This window comes from Oculina patagonica, chromosome 2 (genome assembly GCF_052425735.1).
Source record: "Oculina patagonica isolate OP01 chromosome 2, crgOcupat, whole genome shotgun sequence".
Classification (NCBI taxonomy): Eukaryota; Metazoa; Cnidaria; class Anthozoa; order Scleractinia; family Oculinidae; genus Oculina; species Oculina patagonica.
In genome coordinates, this window is record NC_135759.1 from 41,348,160 (window position 1) to 41,373,184 (window position 25,025).

The 25,025-nt window shown below is 38.7% G+C and overlaps 1 protein-coding gene and 1 non-coding gene across 4 annotated transcripts; one reads left to right on the forward strand and one right to left on the reverse strand.

The window, feature by feature from the left end:
• Positions 1-1,510: 1,510 nt before the first annotated feature.
• LOC144641000 (uncharacterized) lies at positions 1,511-24,556 on the reverse strand. Of its 3 annotated transcripts, XM_078500067.1 has the most exons (29): positions 24,426-24,556; positions 24,177-24,282; positions 23,989-24,036; positions 22,766-22,814; positions 22,604-22,651; positions 22,073-22,180; positions 20,605-20,766; positions 19,751-19,830; positions 19,055-19,132; positions 18,664-18,702; positions 18,196-18,246; positions 17,933-18,003; positions 17,305-17,377; positions 17,069-17,139; positions 15,316-15,386; positions 14,821-14,922; positions 14,186-14,244; positions 13,438-13,558; positions 13,104-13,263; positions 12,495-12,590; positions 11,767-12,004; positions 11,257-11,289; positions 10,592-10,797; positions 9,593-9,714; positions 8,703-9,212; positions 6,595-7,281; positions 5,666-5,908; positions 4,927-4,985; positions 1,511-3,044 (listed from the first exon to the last, which is right to left on the reverse strand). In XM_078500067.1, the coding sequence occupies exons 2-29, from the start codon at positions 24,201-24,203 to the stop codon at positions 2,946-2,948; spliced, it is 3,711 nt and encodes a 1,236-aa protein (XP_078356193.1). In that variant the 5' UTR covers positions 24,204-24,282; positions 24,426-24,556; the 3' UTR covers positions 1,511-2,945. The 3 variants fall into 3 exon arrangements, with proteins under 3 accessions (XP_078356193.1, XP_078356204.1, XP_078356198.1); XM_078500078.1 differs by lacking the exon at positions 8,703-9,212; XM_078500072.1 differs by lacking the exons at positions 1,511-3,044; positions 4,927-4,985 and having other exon boundaries at positions 5,661-5,908.
• Positions 20,151-20,223, forward strand: Trnas-gcu (transfer RNA serine (anticodon GCU)). The gene has a single exon. It is a non-coding gene; the product is annotated as a tRNA-Ser (tRNA).
• Positions 24,557-25,025: the final 469 nt, after the last annotated feature.

Here is a 25,025-nt window from a genome sequence, read left to right on the forward strand (position 1 = left end):
ACGAGCATGGGACAAAGAAAAATTCTGAGTCCCCGACGGGAATCGAACCCATGGCCTCCCAGATACCGGTTGGGCGCTCTAACCAACTGAGCTACGAGAGACTCGTTGTGAGCTGGGCCATTTTACTAGGTTGATATGTGACACGCGTCCTGCATACTGCTAGGATCAGCAATGTCGAATTCATCAAGTTTTTGTAGTAAATAATAAAGCTGGTAAATTTTAAGCTCGGTAATAAATAATAAAGATAAGATGTTCTTCATGACACGAGCATGGGACAAAGAAAAATTCTGAGTCCCCGACGGGAATCGAACCCATGGCCTCCCAGATACCGGTTGGGCGCTCTAACCAACTGAGCTACGAGAGACTCGTTGTGAGCTGGGCCATTTTACTAGGTTGATATGTGACACGCGTCCTGCATACTGCTAGGATCAGCAATGTCGAATTCATCAAGTTTTTGTAGTAAATAATAAAGATGGTAAATTTTAAGCTCGGTAATAAATAATAAAGATAAGATGTTCTTCATGACACGAGCATGGGACAAAGAAAAATTCTGAGTCCCCGACGGGAATCGAACCCATGGCCTCCCAGATACCGGTTGGGCGCTCTAACCAACTGAGCTACGAGAAGACTCGTTGTGAGCTGGGCCATTTTACTAGGTTGATATGTGACACGCGTCCTGCATACTGCTAGGATCAGCAATGTCGAATTCATCAAGTTTTTGTAGTAAACAATAAAGATGGTAAATTTTAAGCTCGGTAATAAATAATAAAGATAAGATGTTCTACATAACAAAAAGTTAGTCAGAACTATTTCACGGTTTCGAAAACTACTCGATTCAGGGTCACTAGACCGAGTTGTTACGTCACACGATTTTTCCTTAGCGACCGGGACTCAAATGTGTGTAACTCAACGTGACGTCACACGCCGGAATTTCGTGCTAAATCAGACCCAGTTCTCGGGAGATTTTTGAATGAAAAACAACCAACTTTCGGCGTTAAACTTTGGAATTGTGCATTCCAAATAGTAAACGTTTTAATTACAGTTTAATCCCGATAACTCGAACCTTCGTTGAAGGGAAATCGAAAAAGGTTCGAGATATCGGGAGTTCGAGTTATCGAGGGTAAAATGATAAGAAAACAACCTGAAGGGGATGGAAAAAAGGTCGAGTTGGCGGGAGGTTCGAGTTACTGAGGGTTCTAGATATCGAGATTCAACTGTATGTGGAAAAAATTTCGCGTCATGAGCACTTTAATATTCTACTTGCCTTCGGCCCATAAAAGCATAGAAGCATAGACCGTCAGATCTACTACCGTGTTTTCAATAAACCCACTCTGAAATGACTTTATTTACCCTGGTATTTGGGTGTTGGGTTGTTTTTGTTCGGTTTTCATTCAATCGAAGGTACCACCCCGCCCGCCCCTTTTTTTTTTTTGTTTTTTCCTTTTTTTTCGGAGCGGGGCCTCGTTTTTTCGTCCTTCTCCGAGAAGACTAAATACAACTTAACTCTGAGTAAAAAATGGGAACTTTTTTTTATTCACTACTAGTTTTAATACTACTACTAGAATAATACTACAACTGCTTTTCCATATGATAAATAGTTCTGGGTCCAGTTGTTTTAAGGGTGGATAACGATTTCCACCGGATAGATAACTTTCCAGTAGATAGAGCGGTTTTTACTTGAATGTCGAAAGTAATATGCGTTTGCTTTGGTTTAGCATTACTACGTTAAGGATTGGTTTAAACTCTCGCGCCACTTTTTCAGCCAATCAGAACTAAAACCAAAACCAATCGTGTCTCGCTCGCGAACGTTTTCCCGCGCTTCGTGCCAGCTACTTGTATTTGCTTCGAATTTTGATTAGTTCACTGGATTGTCTGTGTCCTTTGTGATTGGCCAGAGTAATTACTTTGGTTTTGGTTTTACGACACTCAATTGAAAACTGCTCTTAGTGCTGTGGTGACAAAACACATTACGCTATCAACTGGATGGTAATTGTCCCAGCGGATAGCGTTATCCAACCTTTGAACAACAGGGCCCTTGATAAATATTTCAGAGGAATGAATATAAAATGCTACCTTGTCCAAGCATGTATGGAGTCATGCTAAAATATATTCCTATTTATTATTAAATTTTTTAATTTGATTTTTTTTTTATTCCAAGAAAGGTTATATGGTTATTTGGTTTGCGGTGACCAAGCTCCTAGATGAATGGCTGGCGCATGGAATATACTTTCAGAAAGACTTGCAGAAAAAAGAAGAGAAATCACGCTTTCCTTAGCATACATCGTGATTACGGAAAAATTACTAGGCCTGTCCAGCTGTCCAACCCTGGAATTTGTTTCAGAATCGATAAGATATCACATAGTGGCTTGATAGTTTAATAATACCTCGCAACCGCGCAGCACAACAACAATACCTTAAGGCTACTATTGTTAGCCGCTACTAATTTTAGCGATTTTAACTACTATTAAATTTAGCGATTTTCCGAAAATCTTAAAAAATAGTGATATCGTGTAAATCAGTTTTTAATCGCTAAGATGGAAATAAATGTTCAGTAAAAAAAAAAATTACTTAAAATTGAACGAACATTTGCACTGCTAGAAAGAACAAAGTTACAGGCATCCGTTTTTTAAAGAATTTTTCAATTCGACCATGCTTAATTTTGTGTCCCTTTTGGGGTGGGAGGGGGGGGGGGGGGTACTTAAATTTAACGAGTACTAAATTTTGTGATTTTCGCCCAACTTGCTAAAATTAGTAGCCGCGAACAATAGGTAAGCAATCATCGATACAACAGAGACGTTTTTTCTTGTCTTTCCTGTTGGGGGTACTGTACTTCAGAAATGTCCTGTTATGTGCTTTGGTGACCTTTTTCTCCCATGCTACAACGCAACGTTTATACTGGACTTCCATTCTATGTCTGTACAAGTGGGTCTCTTGTGTTTCGATCTTCAAAACAGCTCATCAAGCTGTGAGTCTGGTCGGCGGGAGGGAGGTTTCTCAAACTCAAAATCTGGGCTCCACTTATTACTTGAAGAGGATTTTGTACTCTATAAAAGAAAGGTGTTAAAATGTCATTAAAACGAGAACGTATGAGTGGCACATTGTGATATAAAATCATAAAGCCCTGACCAAACGGCAACGCAAGTAGACGCATTGAAGTTAAAAAATTTCGTCCACTTGCGTCTCCGTTTGGCCAGGACTTGCGTGTACTTGGTAACTTGCGTTAACTTTGGTGAGAACTCGAGATCAAATTTGCACTTAATTTCACCGTTGTGCCACCCATCGTAAGTCAACGCATTTTTTACAGTTTACTTCAAATACTGAATTGCACCTTGTACGTAGACGTTTTCGTGCAAACTTGCGTGCACATGCAACTAAATCTGCGTGTCCGTTTGGCTACCCAACGCAAGTCTGTCCGCAAGTTGAACTGGCAACTACTTGCGTTACCGTTTGACCAGTGCTTAAGTTTCAAGCTGCAGAATTTGCAGAATTTTGTATAGAAAGATGTCAATAGAACGTTCTCCCTGAAGTTTACTTCAACAGACTGTATATTTAAACGGCCTCCTCTTATATTGAACACTACTATCACACAGACAACTCGTCCCTTGTTATCTTACGAGTTATCCCTTGTTATCTGATCTCAATCACATAAACTCTACCATGTTTAATGAGTGTCTTTTTTTATCTGATAAAGACACGGCTAAATTTTATGTCCAATTCTCTTGGCCAACTAATAACCCAAAATCTAAGTATCGGTACAAGAATGAAAAGATGTACATCAGAGGTTTTTGAAGCCGTTCAATAAACTCGCAGTTCGTGTTTTATCAAGTCTAAAAGACTTGCGCTTCGTGTTTTAAACTTGATAAAGCACTTCTGCTCGTTATTAAAGGGTCATGGTCAGCGTTCAGACCGCGCTGACCTGGACACTAGTTTTCACGTTTTGAATCATTCTCGTCCCCATAGCCCTTTCGTTTCTCTTAGCCGGCTGGGCCTTGGCACGAGGAAACAAAGGGCTCTGGGGACAGGATTTCCAGTCCTAGATTCTAGGACTTCCGGTCTTCATGTATGCAGTCATGATGTTTCAAAAGAATGTATGAGAGAGTCGTTACGTTTTCGACTTCCGTTTAGGAATTCTTTGTTCCAAACAGCCAATCAAAAAAATTCGAATTAATTCAAAAATCCTATGTCCCCAGAGCCCTCCGTTTTCTCGTGCCAAGCCGGCTAAGAGAAACGAAAGGGCTATGGGGACGAGAATGGTTTTGAATAAAGTCCACCAAAACCCGAAATCAAAAATACGCGTAGAGAACCTTAAGAAATCTGCTTCAATCTTCTCAGTGTTTTTCTTCTTCTAAATTTTCCCATTTAGTGAAACACTGAGAAGATTGAAGCAGATTTCTGAAGGTTCGTTTTGAAAAAAGTCCACCGTGGACTTCTTTCAAAACGTGAAACTAGTGTCCAGGTCAGCGCTGTAAGAACGCTGACCATGTCACTTTAAACAACAAAAACTTGCGGCTCCAATGACCAAGATTTATAAAATTTAACGGGGACCCAGGCTCCATCAGAACCCTGGCTTCCAAAGCAAACATTCAGGACGAGTTCCAGATCGAGTTCCAAACCCTCTCACCCCCCTCCCTCATCCCCATATGACACACTGACATTGGTTATGGGTAATCTTGGGTCTGTTATCCTATATATTTAGCACGCAATAATATTTGATCGGTTAGACTTCAAGATTTCTAACAAAACTTGGAAGAAACATTTTAAAATTGCTGTAGTTTACTTTTCACCATGTGGAGCATTTATGGATTTTATAACGAACTTTCTTGCATTCGTTTCATAGATATATATACCCTTTTAGTTTATTATTTAAAGAGAGTTTGATGTCTTCATGTGCGCGAACAAAGCTAGGGTTCACCAAAAAAACCTTACCGATTTTCGTTTGTTCTTGGAGTCGCTTCCCTTGTCTGAAGTCGCCCATAAGCCAGCGACTAACAATATACATAACAAAAGAAACCAAGTCAGTGAAAATAAAACAAAATATTCACCATAACAAGTTTAACAGTCCAGAAAAAAGTACACGCTGCTACGCAAATCTCCGTTAAGCACAAGAAAAATGTTCCGAAAGGTGGCGCGTAAAATCGCGATTACTCAGCTAGAAAGAATTACCATATCATGTACCCAGACCTTCTCTCTCTCCCCTGTTGAAGAGTGGGGAAATTTGGGTACGAGATTTAAGAAGCTACGTCACGGGGACTTTGCGGATTTTTGATCTAAACTGTTCTGAAATGTAGTAGGCAACTAAACTCATGAAAACATTATCTTTGAACATCTAAAGGAAGATATAATTCTAATTCACGCTGAGAAATCAAACCACGGCTATAAATATCAAGTTTTTGAAGACGCGCGGAAACAATTTGAACGTTTAGCCTTTAATTTTTCAGTTAAGTCGTAATCCATTTCCATCCTAGCCATCCGTAGCCAAAGACGCTTGTTAACAGTTTCAGTTCTCTAATAAAGCAATTGGTAAGAAAATAGACCATTATTTTAGGTTTCCATTGACACAAATCTAAATTTTGACTGTTTAAAAATCTGTTAAAATCTGTGACAAAGCCATTTAACTGATAATGTGTCTGTTATGCCCATGTCGCTGCGAAGATTCAGTGCTAACCTGAGTCTGTGGAGGTTTTTCTCCCAGCGGAAGACTTGTCCTTTTGTTTGGACTTGAATCTCGACAGAGAAGAAACAACAATTTCATCGTCATCATCATCATCATCGTCATCATCACTGTCGTTGAACGTAGCGTGAGTTTTCCGGGGGGACTTCTTGCCACTAGATTCTTTTGACGGGACAGTGGAGGAGAAAAAGTTGTCCAAGCTGCTTGTTATTGATTCACGCTGAGATGACACTGGAACTATGGTGAAAAAAGGAAACTGAAGATTCAGAAAGCGAAAGGGCATCTTTTTCACGGATTAGTGTAACGAGCCGTTCTGGTTTCCCTAGTGCACGGGCCAATCAAAAACCAACTTAGTCTGAGTGGCAGGAGTCAAATAATTTTAATTATTCACGTGCCGCTAAAGGGCACGAGCGAATGTACTTCTCTGATTGGCTAAGAAAAAAACTAAACAAAAGAGACAATGAAAAAGTTGTAAAGCAATAAAAAAACCATGGCAGTTTAAAAACGGTTAGGTCTGCGTTTGAGCTTAGTGGTCCACCAGACCGGCCTTTATCCCGGTTTTAGAAGTATGAAGCGACTAGGAGTATTTCTACTCCCCCTTGGAAGGGATGCTAGTCAATCGCAGGGCTACCCCCAGCATTAAATTCGCCGGTAGACGTGGGTGAAGAGACGCACTATGAGAGTAAAGTGTGTTGCCAAAGAACACAACGTAGTGCCCTGGCCAGTGCTCGGACCCGGACTGCTCGATCCGGAGTCCTGCGCTCTATAAACAATAAGACCACAGCGCCTCCCAATGATAAAAACTATAGCTAGCGGTAAAAGTAGGTACAGACATCATTGAAACTTGAACTGTTAGCTTTTAACGTTCTGCTAAGGACATGTTTTTTTAACATTCCAAATTAACCAAAACATGCAATACTTACGAGTGCTTGCAGGTGATCTCCGAGTGAGACTGGGGCGACCTGCCTTCTTGTCATTTCCAGTGGTCGACGTATTTTTTCCAGTCACGATTACGTCATCTTCGCTATCTTCTTCAGAGCCCGCGGGAAAACTGGACCTTCGCGAGCTTGAAGCTCTAGAATCAGTCCCTTTTTCTCTATCACCGCCACTACCACTGCGATTTAAACTCGGCCTCTGACCACTCAGAGGTCTCTTAGACCTTGAGAGACCTGGTCGCTGAAGGTTCTCGTCTCTACTGGACTCAGAATCTCCACGATCTCGATTCAGAGCCAGCTGACCTGTCGATCGGGATAAACCGGGTCTGCCTTCAACAGTAGTGACCCGGCTGTCTTCCCTCGGACTGGATGAGGAGGGGCTTAGCGCTCGGCTTGATCGTGAGAGTGAAGGTCTCTGTTGGTTCATTCCTGTGTCTAGTGATCTTCTAGGTCGGGAAACTATCGCATCATCTTCATCATCATCGTCGCTATCAACGATCTCGAACGGTTTTTTCTTCGGTCTTTGCTCGGTTTCTTTCGGCACGGACTCGTTTAGCAGCCCACCCGACCTCTTTTGAAGTGATCTAGACCTCGGAGGGCTCGTAACTTCGTCCTCCTCGCTGTGTTCAGAGATGTTAGAGAACCTTGGAGCTGTAATCAAACTTCGTCGAGAACCTTGGAGAGAAATATAAAAGGTAAAGCAAATGAGGTTTTGTTGCATAATTTGACCAAATTGTCACCATCCACCATTAAGTAGCTTTACATCAGAGTGAATCCCAGCATTAACCCTTTACCCCCTAAAGCAAATGGCCTTTTTCGTAAATTAAAAAGTATAAACCAGATATCTATGTATGAGACACCATTTGAAAGGACTGATCAGTTAATTGCATAAAATACTTGAGCAAATAAAAAGAATGTTATAGCTTTAAAAGAAATGAGTTAAAACGTTGAAAAGAAAAATATTCAAAAAGTTGTTTATCTCCGTAAATTTTAGGTATACCCCTAAACTGTATCTTATTGTGCAGCTCTCAGTGTAGTGGTTAATTTCAGTTTATGTTGCATACCACAAAAGTATCTGCAAAAAAGTTTTAAAAATTATAGGCCGGATGGTCAATCAAGTCACAAATAGGGGGAAGGTACAATTTTATGCTTTTTAAAATACAGATCTTGCCAAGACAATTTTTGTGCCAAAATTTCAAATCAATTGAACAACATGATATTGACCAAGTTATGACACTATGTGCCATTTGGCACTCTTAGGGGTTAAAGGGTTAAAGTTTACTAAAATAGAATTAACACGAAAGATATTAGTGTTTTTGTAGATATCTCAGCCTCTTTGAATGTTACGGCTAGACGAAAACAACCAATAAGTTAAATAAATAGTAATATACTATATTTAGAGAGGAAGCCACATCAGCTCTAGCTAGCCGGTTTTCATGCGGGTCCTGCTGTTTGTTGACATACACACAGTGAAATGTTTTTTGTCAAAGTGACCAAAATCCTATTTCTTCTTACAACAACACTACTCTCTAAGGCAGACAGGTAATGAGATTCAAGAAGAACGTCAAGTTGACAACACAGTTAAGTAGCAAGAATGAGTGATTACAAAATGCTTCATTATAGATTAGCTTAGTGTTTGACAATCAAGTTCAACTGTCAGTATTTTTTTGCAAGAAGGTTTCGCAACGCAGAGAGACATGTTAGATTTGTTAGATCAAAAAGGCGCGAATCTAACGTGATCGAACGTGTTAGATAAAAAAGGTGAGGTTAACATCATCGGCATTGATCAGTTACGTGTGCGAAGAAAGAAAAACCGCCAGCTTCACTCGTAGAAGTTAAAATCATTCATGATGCATGCCATCGGTTGGTTATTGATGTGTTAACTGTAAGTAGCGAGGTTAAACAGCAGTTAAGGTAAAGTTAACATCATCGGTATTGATATCGTGTGCACAGACAGTAGAACCGCCAGCTTCACTCGTAGAAGTTAAAATCATTTATGATGCATGCCATCGGTTGGTTATTGATGTGTTAACTGTAAGTAGCGAGGTTAAACAGCAACAGATCTTCATGCACCAATCTTCACTGAGAAAACATACCCTCCTCTGCATTACTTTTCTCTCCATCGCCATCTTTTTTCTTCGCTGTCTCTTTGGCAGCTTTTTTCATTCCGTGGGATTTTTTTGTGTTTCTTTGCGGATCCTTTTTACTAGCGCCTGAAGTTCTTTGGCTTCTTTCTACAGACTTATCCGTGTTTAACTGAGTCGTCTTTTCGTTCTTTTGATTTTCTGTTCTAACGGATCGGCCAACCACAACAGCGTCATCATCTGAGTCAGATTCTGACGGGGCACGTGCAGGTGCTGACGTCACGAGTGCTTTATCACGTGCAAGCGCCTTATCACGTGCAAGTGTCTTATCACGTGCAAGTGCTTTACCATGTGCATTTTCTCTAAGTGCAAGTGCTTCATTACGTGCAAGTGCACGTGCTTTATCACGTGCAAGTTCTTTTTGATTCGATGATGAATCACGTGTTAGTGCCGACTCACCACTTGTGGCCACATCATTGGCTGAGGATGCCAGGAACTCGTGACCAGCAGAATCCTGTGGGTCTTTTACAGCAAAACATGACAAAATACCTGTTACTGTTGCGTGACACATCAATAATATCGTGCGTGACACTCATTATTGTTGCCTATAGATCTAGAAGTTCTTAAAGCCTTGAACGCAAGGTCATACTTGGTACGGTGTAAGCCATCCAGTTGTTGATTAGCAATTTTGTTTTTGTGGTTCAGTTTTAAATGTCTTTTGAATCAGTTGTTTTACGTTATTGGTAATCGTAGCACCAACAAGAAATTGCCTGAATTCACAATATTTGAAGATACATGTCTAAACGTAACGACTGATGTTTGCAAAATAACGACTAAGCACTTTCTATAAAGTAAAATGTATATTAAGTAATTGACGTAAGTAGCACTCAGCAAATTCTTACCTGTCAAACTGGATTTTCTCGAACCTGTTATAGCAGGTTTTGGGTGCCTTTTACTGATAGACGCTTTAGTTACCAAGCCCTCATCGGAGTCGGGTTCAGAGTCGTGAAGGCTGCGACTAGAACTGAAAAAAAAATGTTTTTCTTCAATCTGCTTTCCTTTGGAGATTTCTCCTAATTAAATAAACAACATGGTAGCTTGATACTGTGACATACTTGCTACTGCAGATATCAAGGAACTGAAGACCAAAAACCAAATGGAAATTACATTTTGTTTAAAACAACTGAATTCGTTCGGTCTTTGAGTGAACTTTTTTGGCGGCGAAAAGCCGAGTCAGGTAATACCATTGTAGTACGTAACGTTTTGATGCCAACTTGAATACATGTGAGAAGAATACCTTTCTCGCTTTGTCAACCAGTCTTAAGTCCTCTTAAGTCTCATTTATTTCCGTGCATAAAAAAATAATCAAAGCACTACGCGGGAGGTTTGTTACTTTTAAACTGTATAGCCTAGCCCGTAGATTTTCCTGTAGCTCAGTGATAGAGTGTCCGACCGATGACCGGAAGGTCATAGGTTTGACTTAAAACTCTTTTCCCGACTAGCCTATGCTGCCTTTGTCATTGCCTAATAACATTTTTGTCATTGTGTATTTAAATGGCTTACTATAAATGAATTTTACTCTTTCCATACTTCTCCTGTCTTTCACAGCTGCTCATGCGCATTAGCCTGCTACAGTACAGAGCGGTCAAACGCACCGCTTGTATAAATGTTTTAACAAGCACTTTTAAGCCAAAAGCTAAGACAGTCACTGAAAAGTTAAGCTTTGTACGCCTCATTGTGCCAACGAATGCTAATAATTTTTATCGTTATTGTTTACCACTGCTCTTTATAACGTTTCCTTACAAAAATCGCCTCACATTTTCGCACCAAAATCTTAAAAAGTTCGAGGCGTAAGTGGCGTTGATTTAAGCGTTTGACCGCAGGCAATTCAAGTGTTTTACCTTCCTCTAGTCCTCGTATCACGTGACTCTAGCTCGTCTTCAGGAGACCCCAGATGTTTTTTTCTTGACAAATGAGCTCTCATCGCTGATTGGATAGTGACCACTGCGTCATCACGGTCTGTAAATTCCAGCTCTTTATCCAACTGTTCGATGTACTTGTTACGTACAGCGTGACCGCGCAGCGCAGCCTGGATCTCTGCTATTGCCTACAACGTGACAATTATTTTCAAATTTTATTTGCTAAGCTTAACAGTTGGATTAAGAAACTCATGCAACATTCTTTAACTCATAAAAGCAAAGGAGTTATTTTCTCTCGGAACATCAAGTTGCACGTTTTCCCGCGCTTAACACCGGTGGCATAATTTCCCGCGCTTAACAGGCTTACATGTACAGGGCAGGGCGCTCGTTTTCCCGCGCTTAATATTTCCACTCAAAGCATAAAACTTGTGAAAAACATACAGTAGAGCCAGTCAAAGTACCATTCATTACAAATTTGTTACTAAATTGCTCGAAAAGTATCCACTGGTTTCTAAAAAGACAATTTCAAGAAAACATAAAAATTAAACCAAAACAAAATTACTTTCGAACGTGATTTAAAATCCACTCGGTTGTAAAACTACCGCCTTGGTATTTAATTAATAAATTCTTTAAGGAAGAACCATTACCTGTTCTTTATCAACTTGCTCCTGTTGTTTGGTCTGCAAAGAAATGAAAACATGTAAGTTCTGAAAAATATGCATATAGAGAACAATAAAAGGCTACTTGCACGTTGGCGTAACGTTCCAATGCGGTTTCCAACTTAAAGGAACTGTGACACGGATTTTAGCGGAGATTAAAACCGATTGCGAAATGGGTTTTTGAAATATTGTTTGGCTAAACAGTTTTCAAAGTTAATCTTGTTTGCTTGTAGCTTTAAATTATAGCGACGGGAGACACATGTGTTTGCAATGAAGCTATGGTTTTGTTATTTAGAGCCATAAAGGTAATTTCTTTGTAAACATTACATGTAAGTTCTCACAGCGAGTATTTGGCAAAACGTTATAAAGTCAAACGTAATAAAACTTAAACTCAACTCAGTCCCTTAAACTAAACTGAAAAACGCAAATTTTAGACTGACAAACAGATCTTCACTGTGTGTCTAGCTAGAAAGAATTTCTTTTATTGAATCCGCTTACCCTGTCTCTATGTCTCCTCCAGTTTTTCTGTAGCGTCGAAGCAGCTTGATTTTGTCTCTCCTGCGTCTCGCTCTCATGTTCTTCTGTCTGCAGTTTTTTCCTCCCTTGGTAACCTCGCCACTGCCGCTGAAGAGCCTTAGCGGCCCTCTGTTGTTGGAAATCATTTACCATTCGATCCAGGTCTTCATCGCGATCATCTTGAGGAGGGACTTCCTTGATAGACGGCTTTCTTGTTGGGCTGTAATCACAGAAAACAAACTTAAAACACCTTTTAGCGGTTTTCACTTGAGTGTCAAAAGAAATCTGCGTTTGCTTTGGTTTTACAGTACTACGTTTAGTGATTGGTTTAAAAATCTCGCGCCACATTCTCGACCAATCAGAACAAAATCCAAAACCAATCGTGTCTCGCTCGCGCACGTTTTCCGCGCATCGCCCTAGCTACATGTATTTGCATCGAGTTTTGATTGGTTCACTGGATTGTCTGTGTCCTTTGTGATTGGCCAGAGTAATTTCTTTGATTTGGGTTTTAAATAGCCTGCGCCGCCGACGAAACTAAATCCTGATTTACTGACCGGGGTTAGGTTACGTCTGCGGCGCAGGCTAGGTTTTAAAACACTCGATTAAAAACTGCTCTAAAAGGCGTCAAGGCCAATTTACCTCAATCGACTAATGCACATGTGCTAGGATAACACAACATATGACTTGGGCAGAATTAAAAGGAAACAAACCTTGTTGAACTTGTTGACAATCTCCTTCTTTCTCCAACGACACCCTTTTCATCTCTCAGTCTGTCCAGCTCCTCTTGAGTTGATTTCAACTGCAACCTAATACATGTATATCAACGAGGTTAATAACATACTTTTCATCCTTAGCAAAACTTTGCCTAAGTCCACCTCTAGGTCTCTAAGACTGCAATATGACACCCGAGAAGCATTCTGGATATCTTTGCCTTAATGACTACGCGCACCTCTCCACCCCCCTCCCAACAAAAATTGCCAGACTACGTGACCCTTGCGTTAACACCAAGTGCTGTTTCCTTTTGCGGCTCTCAACTGATGGGATGCATGTAAACGTATCCCTCTAAATTTCAAATTTCCTGAGATAAAAAGTACTTTGTGAAATCTTTGATCGCCTCTCAGAAATGTACAGACGATAAGGATGAGTTTTTTTGACATATTAGAAACGAGTTAGTAGGCAGCTTCAAAAGACAGTAAACTTCAAACAAAATCTAGGGACAAGGGAGTTTCTCTTTTTTTCCATTCCCCGCCCTTTTCCTTCATTTTCAACCTGGAGGTTGAAAAGGCTCACCCGAACGCTAAGCGGAAAATACATTTTACCTGAGATCGTCGGCGACTGATCTGTAATGGGCGCGATCTTCTTTCAGTCGTTCGATAATCTCGCGTTGTTTTTCTCTTTCTTCTAAAAGCTCCACTTCTCTTTCCTGTAGCTGGGCTAGTTTCTGGGATGAAGTTCCCTTTAGCTCTATTCTACCTGGAACTAAACACAACAATAGACACTGGTACATTTTTGGACTGGCAAGGTACACTGCATATTCTGGTAATAAGCCCTGACGTTATTTTTGTTCAGAAGGGTCTCTAAACACGAAGACATTCAACAAAAAACCAACGTAGCACACGCGATCTGAAGAACACAAATGGAAATCCTGTTTACCATCCGCGCCGAGCTTTGATACGCTTTTTCTTCTAACTTCCCCGTCACTTTCTCTATCTCTATCTTCTCGTAAAGATCCCTTCCTGGTCAATGCTCCCTTTCCATCCGACTCTTGCACTTTCTGAAATCAAGAAAAACGCATTCTCAAACTTATTAATAATTTCTCAAGTTAAAACAAAGAAAATCATAACCGCGAAGGAGGTTTTGATACTCGGTCTTACCTAGCATAGATTTTTACGATTTTATTTCTCAGTTTACTCTGTAGTTTTTGTTTCGATTAAGAAGATACATCAAACACTCGAGACAGTGTTTCATCGGCTATCCAAACACCTCGAATTTCGTCATATACTCCGCTGCGCGTCTTATTTTCAACTCTCTTCTCGGTGTTCGGATATCCTAATGAAGCATTGTTTCTTGTGTTTGATATATTACATGAACTTAGAAAAAGATAGTCAGAATCATTTTGAAAATGGCTCTCTTTCAAGTTGCTATTTCGTCCGTCCGGCCTTCCGTCCATTCGTCCTACAGTCCGTCCGTTCTGTCCGTTCGATAGTCCGTCCAATTTGTTGCCACATAAGGTTATTTCATTCAGCTTGTCAAGAAAATAATGGTTTCCTTCCGCCTTTTTTGCTTTTCAATTCCACGGCGCTTCGTCTAGTTCAACTCAAAATATAGGAGCTTGAAACAAAATTACTGCTAATGCAGAACTAAGAAACATGCCCTAATTTTTTTTTACCATGTTACTTACTTCCTCTAGTTCACGAATCTTGGCTAAAAGTTGTCCTCGGTTCATATCTGCATACTCAGCTGAAATTACCAAAAACAAAAACAAAAACAAAATTGATATCTTTTACACAACAACAAGGAAAATCGCAAGCATTTTGAATTTTTTTTAGGCTGTTTAATATATGTTTTGTTAAAAGCAAAGCCAGTTGTCAAATTAGGTAAGGTACGGTAAAGTCTGCGCTGAGCCAAGTGGCCCATATACCGCCGGAGCTTATCCTAATGCTAGTCCATCGCAGGGTTACCCCCCAGCATTAATTCGCCGGTAGCCATTTATGCAACTGAGTGAAGAGGGGCACTATATGAGAGCAAAGTGTCTTGCCCAAGAACACAACACAATGACCCCGGCCGAGGCTCGAACTCAGACTGTTTAATCCGGAGTCCAGCGCACTAACCATTAGGCCACAGGCCTCCCACTAGTTGTCAAAATAGACAGAATATTAAAGCGCAGGGATCAAGAGCTTTAATCTGTGAAAAAGTTACACTGACAATTGTCAAGAGAGATTTACACGTACCGTTTTTATGTTCCACCAAATTCTGAGAACTAACATGAAACAAATGTGTGAAAATTAATTATGAGAGTTAACATTTTGAGCGCACCTTTAAGATAAACTTTCTTGTTTCCACTTGCAGCGTTTTCTATCGCCGTCATAAGATCTTTCTTGAGACTGCGGTTTTCTGCTTTCAAGTGGTCGTTTTCCTCTTAAAACAAAACAAAACACAGGAACCTTGTTAAAACAAGAAAGTACATGTTGTTTCAAAAATAAGAATGGACTGTTAAATTTGGACAAGATTTATAAAGGGATTGTATTGAACGAAACTTGAACGAAACTTGCAGCTGAGATGTCAGTTGTCAGAAATTGAAAATACCACTGACAATTTTTAGTTTGCACTTCATAATGAAAGTTAGACAAGAATTTCAAACCATATCGTGCCTCAAGCACTTGAAGGATTAATGTACAAGACGAGAAAAAGGCCAGAGAAAAGTTGATGGTGCTAGGGGGGGGGGGGGGGGGCGTATTTTTCACTCTTGCGGTTTTCATATCCTCGGCTCAAGAACGTGTTCAAAGTGGAGGTAATTTGTTTGTATCACACCTGCTAATCTCTGAAGAGACACGCTCGTGGGCTTTCCTTTTGTCTCTTTTGGGAGGGTGTTATTCCTTGGACTGCAGAAAAGACACAGCCATTAATCACTGAAAATAGTTAGTAAGATAAATAATCTGTAGAAAACATGCATTGTGATGGGAAATTACTAGCTACCCAAGCTGACATTCTGTGCTTTTGTTCATCAAAAGAAGTATTAAAGTTCCTGCTGATGAAAGACCATACTGGAGTTTTGGGAATTAAACCCATGAGGCTGATATAATCCCGTTTCTGACACAGGCGCGTAGGAGGGGGGTTCGAGGGGTTCGAACGAACCCCCTTTGGAGGTCAATAATGGAGGACCGAAAACACAAACTGTTGATTTTCAGCTTTTAGCAAATAGTGGGGGAATGGAAAACAAACTTTGAGAGTTGCAGCTTTTAAATTACCCTGCACGAAAACGCTAAAAGTATCGGGAAAGTATTAAATTGTTAGGAGAATGGATCTTAGTGCCCTAGTATTATATGTAGTCAAAATAATCCCATTGCTGAAAAAGTATTTCCTTAACAGGCGTCCGGGACTTGATAAATGGAGTATCAATAAACAAAATGCGGGGATTACAATTTCGGGGGACCCAGGTGATACGTGCATTCATAGTTAGTACTAACTATGGTGTATTTAGTGCATATTGACGATTTGACGCCGCTTTTAGTACATTGAAGGTGGAGCCGGGGTGGGGGCTTAACCTTTGCAGCACACATCAAGCTTTTGTAAAACGTTTAGTGTACTAAGCCGGTATGTATGTATGAATGTATCAAGTTAACAAAACGCCGGAAATATTGTTGTTATGACTAAAAATACCTGTTATTTTACACTCCATCGAGTTTGAAATATTCACGTACACAATGCTGAAAATAGCATTTCCGGGCCTCTAGATTCAAAATATTCTGGGGGGACATGCCCCCAGATCCCCCTAGAGGCTCGCGCCAAATAACCCCCCTTAATAAATATCCTGTCAATACGAACACCCTTACAAAAACTTCAGCTACGCGCCTGTGACACCATGCTATTATATTGAAAAAGGCTATGTAAGACATTTCTTGTTTATCCACGAAGAGCTTAGGACCCATTGTTCGTTAAAACGCTCTCGTGAAATAAAAAGGTTTAAAAATTACAAATAAAAGGCGGTTAAAAAGGTAAAAAGTAACTTGACATATGTAACTTGACATAACATATCATGGCATCCTGGAGTGCACCCCTTGTGATTACTTGCCTGAACTTGATGCAGCGCTGGAAAGCTAACAGTTTCTTCCTAAAGAAACTGTTGTACTGTGTAGGCGGGCAAGAGAAAAAGAGAAACATTTAGGGGCAATAACATGGCAAATTTCACTATGGGCACTGAACTCTGGCACTGTTACCAGGCTAAAGTTCACCACAGGCAGATGTTCTTCATGTAATCTGCCCTCTACAGTAGGTAACATCAACTGTGGGTAACCAACGGCTATTGCTCCAACATCAACTTTCCGAACTTGCTACTATTTTACCTTTATCAATTCACCTGATTAAATTAACCAAATTTTTGTTTTAATATATGTTTGAACTGTAAGCCTAATTTATTTTTTGGTAATAAAGCGTGTGTTGTTGTTGTTGTTGTTGTTGCCGTTGCTAATTAACATAATGCTGTAGCAACTTGGGAAAACTTAGCACCAAATTGCACAACAGCCACAAATGAGCAAGCAAAGCATTTTTTTTTACTAAAAAGTACCTGGTCCTTCCAAAAGAATCGTGAACTTGAGATTGTTGCATTTCCAACAGAGCCAGCTGTAATCTTTGAACCTGAAGAAAAAATCAGCAAGACAGATCAGAATTATTTTACTAACAAACTAAATTTCCATTGTGAAGACCCTTGAAATAACTGCCAGTAAGGAGACTACATTCAGTGGATCACTCTGGAAATGGTTTATGGAAATTAATCCAGAATGTAAAGATTAATACTGGTACCTCCTGATAATATGTTTCACTCTGGATTTGTAGCTCTTCAATGTTTGTCATTTTTATATCCTTCTTCAACTGACTGCAAAACAAAACAAAAATACGGGATAGTATAAATATTAAATAAATTTAATATATAATAATTATAAAAACTTCATGTAATACCAATCTGTAGCCCCATGTTCCATTAGCTGTGTCAAAAGGTCGTATTTATAACATGAGATTTTCCCACCCAGACCTGCTACTCAGACATATTTGAGATGAAGGGAGGACAGGGTAACCATAATTCCCATTAGCATATACCACACAAGTGAATAGTGTTTTTCGCGTGCGCTGATTGGTTAACTCAGAGGTGATTAGTAAAGTACTATTCACCTCCGAGCAGCTAAAGAGAAACAAACTGCCTTCGCGCGTCGCATTGTTTACCGAAAGCGATGTTTTGGTCCGCTAGTTAAATTCAACTAATTGTGTGGTACTAAAATAATATTATTCACCACAGTGTCAGTGAATGTGGTGGATATTTACCTCCACTTCGGTGAATAATCATTAAATATATAATACAATGAACCTTCTTTTACTCTGCAAAATGAATGGCCTGTGAGTAGTCAGTGAGCACCTAATAATACTAAACTTTCACCTTAATTCTGCTTCTTTGTCTTTAACTGTTCTTTCAACTGCATGTAGTTTTTGTTTTAAACTATTCACAATCTAAAAGAGAACAACAAATTTAACCTTGCAATTGTTATTTCATATCTGAGTTTAAATTCTTACATGTTAAAACAAATGTGAAAGTGTGATTCTCATCACGTAAATTACTGTAGATATAAAAAATTTATATTATATAAAAGTGAACGTACATGTGTTCATTGGTAATGTAAAACATGTACCAGTACTACTTACTGCACTGGTGTCTCCCTTTTTGTCAGTTAATGTCCTTCTCACATCTTCAGGCTGTTGAAACAAAACTCCATCAAAAACAAATATGAAAAAATTCAATTGACATTTTGAAAGTGTAAGGTTTATTGCAGGCCTAATGTATGAAGATTTTAATATGCCATTCACAAAGTAACATCATGCACTGAATATAAATCTTAACCACTTGAAAAAAATTGTAGGTTCGGTCCAGTCATTCCACTGTCATTACGGCATGTAAATTTGCTCTCTTCACACCCTTTGCTGGCGTTACAGAGTTGCTTACAAGTACATAATATGAAAATAATTATTAATGAAATATCTTCTAAACAAGATTATTTACTACCACTTTTCACAGAGATGGGTCTGATTAATTTAGATTTTCTATGACAAAATTGAAAAACTTAGGAAATGTGTAACTAGGTAGTAATAATTTATATTTTTTTACTTGCATACCTGCTTTCTTGTATTCAAGAGGTCTTCCATTTTCCTGTCCTAAAATAAATATACAAAAAAATAGGGCTGTCATAAGTAGCTGGTTACTGCAGATTTGTACACTGGATATTTGCAACTGCTTAAACTGCATAATAAATTGGGAGACAATAAAAGCTAACGTAAATGTAATTTATCTATTCTTAGAAATATGTACAATAATACACCAAGTGATCATGAGAAACCAGTCGATCTTAAATTTAAAGACTGCTAAATTTTAAGGTGTTTATAACATGAAAACACAACACTTGTACATGTAATAACAGGCACTTATTTTTTTACTCTGGAAATTAGTGAAAAAAACATTCAATTGAAGAACTCTAACATGAAAAGTAAAGTAATTTTATCTACAAACCTTTAATACATTCTCTCCTTCAACTCTACGAAGTTTAGTGTTGATAACATTGTTTTCTGCTTTCAAAGCATTTATTATCTGCAGAATTGAATAGAAATCAACCAACAAATATTGAAATTACATTCTTGATCTGCAATTCAAGCATCCTTTTCATTCACATCTGAGAGAACAAATATATTTTAAAAATAAGGGCTTTGCTGTATCACCTGATCCTTCTTGACTAATATATTTGGTACAATAACCAAAACACTGCGTGCATTATGATTGGCTAAATGCTTATGATCGATTAGAGGACAGATGTACAGATGACGTCACTGTGTAGTGTGACTCGTGTACGTAATCAGAGTTCGTAGTCCAAGTCAGTCTTACTGGCAAAAACAAAACAAAAATGTTCAGCTCAGTTAAGTTCAAGTCTTTTCATCATTTTACTGTGGGCCTGTTCAGGTACATAGATCACAGAAGACGTCAAAATGTGGTAAGAACATCAGTGACCCACTCAACAAGTGACTCATTGGCCATGTTTTTGTTCTTACCACATTTTGATGTCATCTGTGATCTATAACTGAACAGATGCAAAGCAAAATGGAATCTATTTGTTTAATATAATTGTATGAACTGTGACAGTGTACTATAACTAAAAAGTAAATATTTGAGCTTATTGTTTTATTTACTTCAAAGCAAAGTGTCACTTCTAACCTTCTTTAACTCTATGATCTCATCATAGTAGTCTTCCTGTGGTTTGTATGCAGGACCCCCACCATACAAATGAGGTTCACCTTAAAAATAAAAAAACTATACACTTAATCTAATTACTTGTAATTTTGTAGACTTAATGCATTTACACCATGTTCTTGTGGGATTAACATTTTGTGTGTGTGTGGGTGTGTGTGTGTGGGGGGGGGGGGGGGGGAGGGGGGAGAAATAGCAATACAAAATACAACAAACAATCGTCATGTCCCAGATCTATCATGAGTACACAACAATTTTTCTTTGCCCTATAGTCATAGATGTGATTGAGAATTACATTCACATGTACATTGTATCCTTCTCATTAATTTACAATGAGAAGGATACGGAGCTAACCAGGCTAACCGCCGCCTGGTTAGCTCAGTTGGTAGAGCGCCGGACTGCTGTGCGGGAGGTCGTGGGTTCGAACCCCAGACCGGACCAACACTCAGGGTCTTAAAATAACTGAGGCGAATGTGCTGCCTTTGTAATTGCATCTGCAAATGGTTAGACATTCTAGTCTTCTCGGACAAGGACGATAAACCGTAGGTCCCGTCTCCTGTATCTTCAGTCTTATAACAGGGGACGTTAAGAACCCACACACTATTCGCAAAGAGTAGGGCACGAAGTTCCCGGTGTTGTGGTCTGGCCTTTGTGTAGTAATTTACAGCATGTGTACAGCGCATTTGAACATTACATATGAAAAATGCGCTATATAAATTGATTATCATTATTATTATTAACTAAAGTTAATATAGTTATTATAGTTTTGGGGTTCAATGTTTAATAGGATGGATTTCAGTGTACATGTGTGTGAAACTTACTTGCAGACATGCTGGCACTCCTAACATGATTTTTATTTTTCAAGTCTTCAACCTGAACATAATCACTCAAATGCCTTGCTCTAGTTCCAGTCCTATTCTGCTTGCTGTGAGAAGCCCTGGAACCTGACCAAGTCTTAATGGGAGAATTTTCCGTACTCAGAGCTAAGAAGAAATTTTTTAAAAACAGTTGAAGATTATTCACAGAAATCACTCTTTATGTGTCCGTTGTGATTTAATTTTATCCTTGGTACAATATGGTATTTTCCTTTTTTATATTCATTTTCATATATTACCATTCGCCAGAACAAAGTGAAGTACCAAATTGTAGAAAGGGTAAAATAAACCCCATCATGTCCACTAGGGGATAATCATTCAAACTTAATGTCACTCCCTTTGTTTTGAAAGTTATACAATGTATATGTGATGGCGTATTTACGGGTGGAGCCTCTCTCATCTGGGAAAGATTTTCTATTTTATTTTTAAAATTTTTCTGATTATTGTGCCTATGGGTTGATGTAATGCGCTCCACTTGTGATTTCTATGGTCCCTTGTTTCTAATTTTCCTGGACCCAATCCTGACATGTACATTGCGTATTGTTATGTTTTCATGTTTTCACGTAACTGTTGTAGTTTGAAATGAATTTAGGTCACTGACAATGATTACAAACTACCATAGTTTTCTTGATAGTATTGTAGCGGCGTCAGCTCCAGTAGCTAGTAGTAGATCCGTGAAACTAAAAGACTAAAGACTCACAGGTTCCACAAGGCTCAGGTTTATTGTGCAAACTTTTACAGTGATCCTGTATGGTAGGACGTGTTGGGGCGAACGCTCTAGTAGGTTTTGAGTTGTACAGCAATAACTGGTGGTTTCCGTCAAATTTCTGTGAGCCTTATGGGTTTTTTACATGTGCTCGCGATATTTAAACTAAAGTCACGTGGTAGCTAGCGGAAAATCATTGTGACATAAATGCGGTAAAAAAGGGAAATACATAAAATTGTACGAAATAAAACCAAGGCATGCGGATGCCGTTACAGCATCGATCAAGCTTTCTAAGACTGGGAGCAATTTACAGAGTAGAAATCTTTGACATGATGCACAGGTCTACAGCTTCTTGCAAGTAATATATTCCATACTTCAGTGACTCTTGAGAGAAATGAGACGCTTTTCGGGAGAACGAAACGAGACAAGAGGTGGTAACTTACATTTGAGCAGTACTGTACTATTATTTTTCTCTCTCTTGCTCTTTCCAAATAATTCTTTCTTTATTTCTTATTTAATTTTATCTAGTTCGTTCGTTCGATCGTCTGTCTGTCCGTCCAACCTATTGTCCGTCCTTCAGTCCATCTGTTATGTATGCATTCAATTTTTACTAAGTCTTGTGTAAAATACAAAGTCATAAAAGATATAATTATAGCACTGGTATGTGTATTAGTGTACATTCTATATCATTTTTACAATATTACTTACTAGCAGTTCCATTTCTCATTGCAGTGATCCACATATTTCTTGCAGCCGGTTTGGGAGGCTGTTGCTTTGTAGAGCCTTTAAGTTGGGAGTTAGAGTATGGTGACTTTGCTGTCAAAATAATATAAATTAACTTAAGTTAACTTTACTTCATCCATTTGGGTGCATATAAACACAACTGTGCAACACAGAACATGTTTTTTTTTTAAAAAAAATAGCTGGTTACTGTTTGATCAGCTACTTGAGCCTTTATAATTTTTGGTCAAATATTTCTGTATTAATATTTATAATTTTATTGGTGTGAAGACTAGCGCAAACCGTTGAAGGCAAAACAAGAAAATCATACTGTATGTGTTTATAATAATTATCAGTTAGGGCATACTTCAATTAAACATTTAAAACAGTATGTTGTAACTTGAAAAGCTACTGACAGTAAATTCACTTCACTTTACGGTAACCAAATTTTACAACATAGTATAAAATTGTGTGAAGTACATGTACATGACTTGTATGTATCATAAGGTTGAATCTTACCAACTCGAGACCGTCTACCTTGCACAGACTTTGACCTCCGTGAACCACCTGTGAGTAAGAACAAAATTTATAAGTAAGCAATTCATGTATCCAGAATGTCCATCAAAATGGCACACACAAATGTCATATAGAAAGAACATTTACATGTAGTGCTTATCTCACCAGACGGGGGTCTTGGCATGTGTCCACTACCACCAGAAGCAGCACTGCCCTAAATAAACATAGTTTCAAACAATAACCATTACAATTTAAGCTAGGGATCTTTAATAATGACATCATGGAGGCCTCCTATAGCATGACATGCTCTCTCAGTTTCTCTTCATCCCGTTCTTCTTTCCATTAATTAATTTCCTTTGTTCTATATTTCAAAGTCACTGAACTTTATTTCTGAATTTAGATCAGGCTTGAAAGCCAGCTACTGTTTGGGAAAATGAGCAGTGATAGAACAGAACTGAGATTGTAGTCTTAAGCCGGTGGGAAACATGTATAAATCTACCATTCCAGTCAAAATTTTACAATGTTGGAGTTACATTGATGTTTCATACTTGTCTAGAGGTACCTACTATAATAGAACAAAATTGAACCAAAATTCAATAAATTACTAGGTAATCAGTTCGGTAATCGAACAAAATCAAACATCTTCTTTGCTATGAGTTTGATTATTAAACCAATCGCACCAATTAAACCAATCCAAAAATATCGAACGCAATCGAACTTAATCCAATTCGATTTTGTTTGGAATGCATCTCTTAACACCCTGAAAATAGGTAAATCACCCAGCAGTAATCAAAATTAACACACAGGAGTCTGGTAAATGTTCGAATGAGTATGATTGTTGACCGTTTGGTAATCAGAAGATCAGTTTTGTTTGATTGACCAAATGTCTTTGTGAGTTTGATTATGTTTGATTACCAAAAAACCCAATCAAACGATTGGTGTTTGATTGGGTGCCCAACATTAGATTAAATCTATACCCCAGGTTCTTACAGAAGTATGGTTTTTTAAAACTGTACTTCTGCTTCTTTAAAGAGCAGATTCCACTATCGCATATATAGGATATGATGTCTTTGGCTATACGCTGTACAAGTAGCCAACTTGGAACTATGCACATCTTATTGCTCATAGAATGATACCTGCTTGACATTAATGTAGACACCATAAAGGTAATTTGTAGAGTTAAGCCACTGACAGTTTGTCAATCAGCCTAGTAAGTGTCAGACAAAATTTGTTTTCTCCACTAGAATGCTACACTTGCAGTACTTGAAAAGTGTCCATTCAAAACTTAAAAAATGATTTCAAATTAAGCTCAAATACAGTTGTAAGCTTGATGAATTTAGCACAAAACTTTAGTAATTAAGCATATTTACTAAAATTTGGAAGCTTACCACTGAGATTGTAGAGCCATTGGACACATCAGAGTATGCATCCACATCCTAAAATAACGGATTAAAAACTCTAACTATCGTGTCAACAGTAAAAGATGTAAATAAATGTAAGATACATTGCCATCGTCCAGAGAATCGAAATCACACCGATGGAGTGACTGAAAATATAATACACAAAAATGACCTACCTCTACCGTAACTCCTGGAATTGGCATTGGTTTTATCTGTCGTTTATTCCTTCTGTTCGTAAGCTTATACTCTGTCCAATTCCATAGTCTTTGTTACATTTTCTTTCTGTAAATTCATTGAAGAAAGCGCGGTAAGTCATAAATAGGCTTCCGTACTACGGTACTTGAAATGGCCTTACTATAAAAGGTTAACCTTTGGTTGCCGCTAACTGTCCATCGTATAACTAAAGAATCGATCTGCCTCGTTACCTTTTATTATCATCTTCATATTTCATACTTTCAGCCTCTACAAGAAGCCTTTTCCAAGATGTTGACGCCAAATTTATAAAGACATTTTCGTTCCAAACCGCTTGGTTTCTTTGGTTTCTTGTCATCACAACAGTATTTAGCGCCTGCAGTGACAAGTCACCCCTTGTCAGCGGCCAAAAGTAGTGCCAGATTTCCCTTTTATTTGCGCGGTCATAGCAAATAATATGAAAACGGAAATTCTTTCGAATTCTTGCCATTACCCGTTTTGCAAATTTAGTAGTTAGACGATGAGAAAAACTATACAAATCTGGCCAATCTGTGCTATGTTGATGTAAGAAAGGCCAACACTGTCAAACTTGGAATTTTTACTATACTCATTTTAAGGTGGGGTTCTAAACTATCTCCTCCCAAACATCCCCCAAAATTTACAAAACACTGTAAAACATAGTTATGTGTGATGACTGAACGGTTTTTAGATTCCTTGATACACAAACGTTAAGCAGTGAAAAAACGGCCTTCAGGTAAGCCCCCGCCTTAAGAGGGTGAGGAAACATCTTGGGCATGGGGGTCTTGTGGGTTTGGCGGAACATTTTTTCAGGT

What these genes read in the sequence shown, in the direction of transcription:
- LOC144641000 (XM_078500067.1), bottom strand. Translation starts at nt 24,203, where the DNA reads ATGCCAATTCCAGGAGTTACGGTAGAG. An exon ending in CATGCCAAGACCCCCGTCTG is followed by an intron (nt 22,652 to 22,765) that starts GTGAGATAAGCA and finishes TCTTACTCACAG; the next exon opens with GTGGTTCACGGAGGTCAAAG. An exon ending in TCTTGAATACAAGAAAGCAG is followed by an intron (nt 18,247 to 18,663) that starts GTATGCAAGTAA and finishes TTGTTTCAACAG; the next exon opens with CCTGAAGATGTGAGAAGGAC.